General features: G+C 35.9%; 2 protein-coding genes across 5 annotated transcripts; both read right to left on the reverse strand.

The window, feature by feature from the left end:
- Window positions 1–774: 774 nt before the first annotated feature.
- LOC132179603 (chlorophyll(ide) b reductase NOL, chloroplastic-like) lies at window positions 775–3,100 on the reverse strand. 4 transcript variants are annotated; one of them, XR_009439942.1, is made up of 5 exons: window positions 2,812–3,076; window positions 2,590–2,676; window positions 1,579–1,646; window positions 1,451–1,499; window positions 775–1,379 (listed from the first exon to the last, which is right to left on the reverse strand). XR_009439942.1 is itself a non-coding variant. In XM_059592345.1 (5 exons), exons 2-5 carry the CDS (start codon window positions 2,591–2,593, stop codon window positions 1,170–1,172), a joined length of 318 nt encoding a protein of 105 aa, XP_059448328.1. In that variant the 5' UTR covers window positions 2,594–2,676; window positions 2,816–3,100; the 3' UTR covers window positions 775–1,169. The 4 variants fall into 4 exon arrangements, 3 of the variants coding, with proteins under 3 accessions (XP_059448328.1, XP_059448326.1, XP_059448329.1); XM_059592345.1 differs by having other exon boundaries at window positions 1,579–1,633; window positions 2,816–3,100; XM_059592343.1 differs by having other exon boundaries at window positions 1,579–1,633; window positions 2,812–3,100.
- A 510-nt stretch (window positions 3,101–3,610) lies between these two features.
- LOC132178177 (cysteine-rich receptor-like protein kinase 10) lies at window positions 3,611–7,610 on the reverse strand. Its single transcript, XM_059590629.1, has 7 exons — window positions 6,776–7,610; window positions 5,997–6,134; window positions 5,751–5,872; window positions 5,180–5,390; window positions 4,676–4,913; window positions 4,007–4,157; window positions 3,611–3,907 (listed from the first exon to the last, which is right to left on the reverse strand). The coding sequence occupies exons 1-7, from the start codon at window positions 7,608–7,610 to the stop codon at window positions 3,611–3,613; spliced, it is 1,992 nt and encodes a 663-aa protein (XP_059446612.1).
- Window positions 7,611–7,971: the final 361 nt, after the last annotated feature.

Raw genomic sequence — 7,971 nt, forward strand, 5'->3', positions numbered from 1 at the left:
GGTTACATGACTTTGGCTAAAGATTTGATTGCCATGGTAATACACAATCCAAAATATAAAATTACTTAAGCTTTTCAATTATATACCAAGGTACATATTAACTGCGAAATCACAAGGCCTGTCAACTAGTTTATAATAGACCAAGAAAGAGATGGGAGTAGACCCATCTCAAAATGCATGAAAATTGAGGAGATTTTGGTGAAGTTTCTGCTCAACAGTATTACAATTGTCTCTACTTATAACATGCATGCCACCGTACCTGGGTTTGTCCAGTTTCGTTGCGAATTCCCGCACGGCCAGATGCATAATTGACACCTTTGAGTATTTCCCTGCCTCTAGCAGTAGCAAAGGGTGGAATGAAATTAACGAATCCCAGAGATTCAGCTGTAATGTGAGAAAGTATTCAAAATTAAGCATATATATATATCATACTTTGGCAACCGTACCATATAATATAATAATAATGTAATGAGAAAGAGCAAAATGCAAACCAATGAAATCGACGATATTACGACCGTTGGTAAACCTTCCCGTAGGCCCCTAGGGGAAATCAATCCCATAGGGTGGATAATTGGCTTTTGCCACAATTTTCCCCACAATTTTCTCCCAGTATGAAAACAACTAAGAAATTCTTTCTTTTCCATTTTCATTGAATCAAAGAAAAGCCCTTTAATGAACATGAGCTGAACATTAAGCTTCATATATATTTGGATCAGCAGAAATGTACCATATGTTTCTGCTTTCTAGGGGACATACTTGTTTACAAATGCCATGTATCAAAGATTAGTACATAAATGGAAAAATGTAGTGCTACACATCACAGTCACACTGACAAGAGACAACTTTCCCACTAGAAATGATGGTCAAATCCCTAGAAAACCAATAGCCAATATGAACGTTAACAATGGTAATTACAGGACCTAGATGGATATTAAGTCTGTACTGGGGACACCAACTCACCATATCAACTTGGTAACCACCAACACCTACTTAAATGCCGAGGTGCAGGTTTTAACAAGTCTTATAGAGGATCTGTAAACAAAATAAATCAAATTACATCATATATCACCCCCTCCATGTTCTTTACTGTGATATTTTTAACTATTCCCCCCGGAAAAAAAAAAAAAAAAAAAAAGAAAGGGCATCATTAGATTAGTAGGACCATCATATTATGTGCATTGTCTAACCAAACTAATAGGCTGCAAAAGGTAAGCAGCAGCATGAGAAAGACAATAGCAATCAAATTTTTTTAGCTGGTTTAGAGAGTAACACTGAAGTAAGCTAAAAGGGTACCTAGGTGTTGGTCTTCCTTCTGAACCAGCCCCATCAATGTTGAAAATATGACCCCCTCGATGCTGGTTTAACATCATCTTTATTGCCTGAAGGATCAGTCAACATGCACATGTGACAATATATCTTCGACAGGCCACTTAAGAAAAAACAATTATACCTCTCGGCAACATATCATCAAACCAAGGGTGTTTGTAGTTACAACTTCACTGCACAGAAAGAGTCCATATTATAAATAACTCAGAAGCTGGCCATTAACAGGGGATAGAAAAGTGTACGGAAGCTCACATAAGATCTTCATCTGAAGCTTCTGCCAGTGGTTTATAGCTATATGCATTTGATCCTGCGTTATTAATCTGCATCATTCTCAACATAGGGTAAGTCGTAAACACAGAACTAAATCTGCTCAAAGTAGCACATCAAAAGTTAAAAAACAGTAACAGAAAAAAGAAAAAGAGCAATTTTGGATGAACTCATTCACAAGTGGGTTTTCAATTTGAATCTTAGCATCGATCCAAAATGGGCAAAATTGAAAGTTTTAAAGCATCTAAACCAAATGCTAAACTAGTGGTTCAAGAGGCCAACAAAATACATTAACCCATATAAAGCACACACGCAATCAAGAGTTGTGGATACACTAACATTCCAAACAGAGACAAATTCGTCCAATTACCCAATCAAAATGAAAACAAAGATAAACAGGCCTTTGACATGGAGTCCAAGAACAAACAAACCGAGCTTTAATACCATGTTAAAGCATTAACCCAAAAGCTTAAGTTTGTAGGTGGAGAGGCCCAACAGGTATATAAACACATAATCAAACACACACCTAATCCATGACTGTGAGATTCCTAAGAGAAAGAAGAAAAAAAAAAATACAATCCCACTCAATACCATGAAAAACAGAGCATATACAGAGGACCACTAGCTGAAGAATTATTTTCTTGACCAATTATTTTGCTAGACTATGACTTATCATCTTTCAGTTCTTCATGATTATTCGAAAGATTTAAGCTCCTCTAACTGTTCAAAAGACTGTTCAAGCTAACTTCATGTCATTCAGCAAGTAATCCTATACCCATAGATAGCAGCATGCGTCATTATATAATAATAAGTCATAAATCTCAAACTATCCAGTAAACCCATAAATATCCAGCTAAAAATCACTTTTAACACCAAGCAAAAATTTATAATCAGCAAGAACAACTAACCCATGATTTTATCCTGCTTAAGAGAAATAACTAGAATTTAACATTAAGCAAATAGAGTAACAAAGAGGAAAAGATCTAGCATTAATACCCATATATCAATGTATTTCAGTTCTCTTTGTGCAAATGCAACTAAATCCTTCACATCCTGTCCATCTTTAACATCACATTTAGTACCCTGTGAAGAAAGGAGTGATTCAGAATCAGCAGCATGAAGTAAAACAACAGCTTAAGCCAGGGAGAAAACATTAAGGGAAAAATGACAGTGGTAGCAAAAACAGAAGAAAATTTTCAAAAGTCCCTGTGGAGGTACCCACACATGCTGCTCCCCAAATTCTTCTCTCAGGCCCTGAACAGCAGATTCAACCCGTTCAGCTGTCAAAAAAAAAAAAGGTTATGCAACTGTAAACAGCAGTCATTTGGTAATTGAATGACAAGCTCAAAATAACCATTCAAGTCAAAGCTTCACCTGCTCATATCATACGATGGGACTTAATTCACCAGGAAAAGCAAAACAGGTTAATAGAATGATGATCTAATACGAAAAGGATAAGAGAATGTCTTTATTAAGAAAAGAATAAGGTTCTAGTGTTAGAAAAAATGAGATAAAGAGATAGCTAATGACCAAATTTCTTGTAGTATACACAGATAAGATAGCAGACTAAGAGCATATTCGGAATTGTGTTTGAAAAATAGAGCTTTTAAGTTAAGAAGCATTTTTTGGTAAAAGTTTTATTTTTAAGCTTTTGGCAAAAATGCGTTTTGACAATTTTTAGGCTTTTTAAACCCTTAAAATTAAATGCTTTCAATTTTTTTTACCAAACATATTTTTTTTTCTTCAAATGGACTTTTTAAGAGTTAAACGTACTTTTAAACTTTAAGCCTCTCAAACGCACACTCAAACAGACTCAAGTCCTAGATAGCAATGAATAACATCATCTCACATTTCAAATGTACTTAAATATTTGTAAGAAACCCACCATCATAGGTTTGTAATTTGAACTTCAGTTGTATAATAATAATAGAATAAATGTCAAAGTCCTCAATGATCAGGCAATTACAAACACATTACTGTTGGTTATTATATGCTGATTTCGGAGAAGATGAGCAAACTATCGAGGGTAAACTTCAGAAACTGATGCCTCATAAAAAGACTCCACCTCCACTACTTTGTTCGGCTTTTCTCTACATCGATCTAAAAATGGTGGCTGCGTAGGTGATGGTAGCGTGACAGAGTAACTGTTAAGCATGAGAACTATTGACGCCATTGTAGGTCGGTTAGCTGGATCTTCTTGAACACACAACAAGCCCATTTGGATGCACCTAGTAACCTCATTTCTTGAGCAAGAATCTCTCACTGCGGGATCCAACAACTCCATGGGTGTCCCACTCCTCCATTGTTTCCAAGCCTGCATTCATTCAAAATATTTATTTCCCATTATTTTGTCTTTTTTTTTTTTCATAAAATCAGGACAAGAACAAGATTGGATTATCCGATCCATACTCACATAACTCAGCAGGTCCTCATCAAGTTCTGATTTATAGAAACTGCTATTCTTCTTCCTACTTATAATCTCTAGTAATAAGACTCCAAAGCTAAAAACATCGGACTTTATCGAGTATCGGCCATGTATAACATATTCTGGAGGCATGTAACTACTACAAACCAATACCCCATCAGAACAACAACTGAACTAAAAAGATGAGAAGAAAATTATCCAAGGTTGTTCATAGTATCGTATTAGTAGAACTTAGTGTATATCAAGGTAATTGATCTCCTAGCTAGCTAGGCTAATGTATTGTGAGTGTAAGTACGCTAGAGTGTTGAGTTTCACATTAAGCAAAAATACAGAGAGTAGTAGTTAATATACATAAGTGGAACCAAACTTATTAGCTTAAACTTTTGGGAAGGGGTGGTGCTTAAACATGTATATTAATAATGTGTTTTTTTTTTTACATGTCCACACAAGAGGGGGAGAGTGAATTCAAACTAGCGACCTTCGCTTTATAAGGCGTGGTTCCCAGCCGATTGAGCTCTCCATTGGAGATTATTAATGTGTTTTTGGTGGACTACCATAACCATATATTTTTCTTTTCGATAATTCTCACATACAAAAAGACTATTAGTGTTATTGATCTAGATTATGCAAAAAGATAAAGTAAAGATAAAAACTTACTATGTTCCAACAATTTGACTTGTATTTCCTTGTGTTTGATCCACTACAAATATCCTTGCCAAGCCAAAATCTGAAATCTTTGCATTCATATTGTCATCTAACAAAATATTGCTAACTTTCAGATCACGATGGATAATTCTAATCCGAGAATCTTCGTGAAGATAAAGAATCCCTCGAGCTATTCCTCCAATAATCTTGTAACGTCCTGACCAATCTAATTGTCTTTGGTTTGCAGGATCTATTATTTTGTCAAAATTACTCAAGTTAGAATTAAAGGAACAAAATTCAAATGATTAAGGAAATATAATTTGATTCAATTTCTAAAAATAGTTTAGTCTATTATTTCTTAGAACTTCATGCTCCTTAGCAATGATTTGCAAGTTTTTAATATATATCAGGTATTCTTCAACCGCAAATTATATATGCATTCATAATTTAGACATAAAAGGAAAGGTAAAATAAATAGAAAAGAAGTGGATGTAATGAAGTTTAGATTGGCCAAACCAAATAGAAAGTAATCAAGGCTTTTGTTGGGCACATATTCATAGATAAGTAACTTCTCATCTCCTTCCTCGCAAAATCCTAGCAGCCTCACTAGATTTCTGTGATTAAGTTTGGCTATCAATACAACCTCATTCTTGAATTCTGCTGCACCCTGTCCGTATTTTTTGGATAGCCTCTTCACAGCTATTTGTTGTCCATCAGAAAGGGTACCCTGTGTTAAAATATAAATTTAATGATTAAATTCATCTTTTTTTATTAGTTTCAACTTTTAGGATAAGTAGTTAACATGCATGAGTCACATGACTAGTTATAAGAGCAGAAATTATGAGTTTGAACTATGTTTCTATAATTCTCCTCCTATTTCAATTAAGTATTTCACGTATTATGCCTCCTTATTAATAAGAAATTTAAGCCGCGACGTACGTGGGAGTATTTGAATATAAATTAAACAATTAAACTTTTGAGATAAGATGTGATTAAACACCCTTAAAATATACTTGAACAAAAGGTTAAAACGGTCTCTAGGGTGCATATGAATCTCTCTAAACTTAGCATACTAAATAACTCCTACCTTATAAACCATGCCAAATCCTCCTTCACCAATCTTGTTATCATCTGAGAACTTGTCCGTGGCAGCATCAATCGTATCCAAATCAAATTGCAAGGACTCTATGGTTGTAATTTCAACTCCAGCTACATATTCAAACAGTAAATACAATAATTCTTAAAAATGAACAAAATTTTGACACCACAAAGACTTAAATAGAATTAATTAGATTTCGTGATCAAATAATTTTCTTTTTTTTTTTTTCGTCACCATTTTCTTCGGATAAAGTGTTGTATTTCTTCCTTGCTCTCCTCCGAAGGAAGCAATAGGCAATGAAGAAAAGAACCACAGAGAAAGCAATTGCGATAACAATGGCAACAATTTTCAGCAGCGACGTTTTGCTTCCTCCTACTACAACACCTCCTGCATACAACAATATGAATCATTAACATGCTACATATTAATAAGACAGTCCATTAAAAGTAATCCTTAAATTATGAAAACAAAAAAAAAAAGTTTGATATTCTCTACCCACAATTCTCCGCCCTAAAAAGTTTGAAAGAATATGAAAGTGGATCTCCAGATACTTTGAAAAAGTTACTAGCTAAAATAGGAAAACATGATTCTTTTTTTTAGTTAAAATAAAGAATAAATTTAGAGAGCCCGATGAAAATAATCTTAGTACTTACTTTGAGGGGGTCTTACAATCTTATACACTTACAAAGTATCCTCAAAATATTAGATTGAAGAAATAAGTGTAATTTCTGTGTTTTAGGGAGAAAAAGAAGACCGCGATGGATGCATGGAGATGGAAAACAGGGAATGAAGGGAGGAGGGAGAGGATGGAGTCCATCCCTCCTCCCTTGAAGAGCACACTGACGGTGCTGGAGGACCTCACAAGGAGGTAGGTGAACTAACTCTTCGAGAGTGAACGATTTTTTTTTTTTTTTTTCATATGAGACCTATTAATTCTGTTTGGACGTATAAGTTGTATATGATTTGGACAGCTAAATATTGATGAGTTGATCATAATCTCTTTAATTTCATACCTGGAGCAAGAGAAGGAAATGCAGGCTCCGAAGCAGCTGCGGAGTTGTAAAATTTGTTCAATCCATATCTAAGAATACAACTTGGTCGCAGAACCCATCCGCCTTGTTTTCCATCACAGCACGTAGGAAGTTGCAATCTGGCGCCTCGGATACATTTATTGCAATCGGAAACAGTCAGGTCTGGCGTGCACTGCACGAGGCTGTACAGCGTCTGTGACCCCAACAGTGAACTGTTGAATTTCACTTCCTCCGTCGCAAACTTCTTTCCCGTCGAAGAATTGGACGCAAGGGTCGCCAACGAAACCATTGTCCTGCCCAACAACTCGTTGAACTGGTCTTTCTCTGCCTCTGGCATAGTCAGCTGGCTCCCCATGTTTTTGTCGGGCCCTTCGTCCATGGTGGTCAAGATCTGGAGGCCGGAGTAACGTACCATGCACTCTTCGTACCATATTATAGCCGCTGTCTGTAAGATGCAGCGTTGTAATATCTCTTTGGCTCCGCTGGCAACGCAGTCTTGACAGACGGTGGCGTTGATGTCGCCACGGCACAAAAAGATGCCGGCGAGCACTCCGGCGGAGGCATGGGAGAACCCAGTGACGAGGGTGGCGTTAGAGGAAAGAGAAGAGAGAACGAGGTCGAGATTGGATTGGAAGGTGCTGTTGGCCGTGAAGTCTTCCCCTGAGCAAAAGTGATAGTTGTAAGTGGGTGCTGCTTCATTGCCACTGCTAAGGCTAAGCAACGAAATCACCAAGAGAGACGAAAGGAACATAAGAAATTTGAAAGAAGGCAGTTTTGGGCAGTTAATCACCCTCTCTAATCTTCTCCAATATTCCATGGTTGTTTGTTTCATCAATGAGATATATATATATATATATATATATATATATATATGATGCAATTGGGGCCTTTTGACTATGACCAACAAAAGCAGCTTTTATTATTTGTATTTTTATTAGTTTTACACGAGTACTAGGAACATTTTACGGTAAACCTTTAGCACGCACATAAGTGACATTGTAAACTTCTAAAGCGTGAAAACTTAACATTGAAACCTTTTAAAATTTAAAGGTACAAATACAAAAGTGTCTGAATCTCAGGGAGTAATAAGTGAAGTTAGATTCATAAATTACTATCAATTTAATACATGGAGTTCTAATTTGAACAATCTGTCTCTTAGATTTATAAAGTATGACAAA

This window comes from Corylus avellana, chromosome ca4 (genome assembly GCF_901000735.1).
Source record: "Corylus avellana chromosome ca4, CavTom2PMs-1.0".
Classification (NCBI taxonomy): domain Eukaryota; kingdom Viridiplantae; phylum Streptophyta; class Magnoliopsida; order Fagales; family Betulaceae; genus Corylus; species Corylus avellana.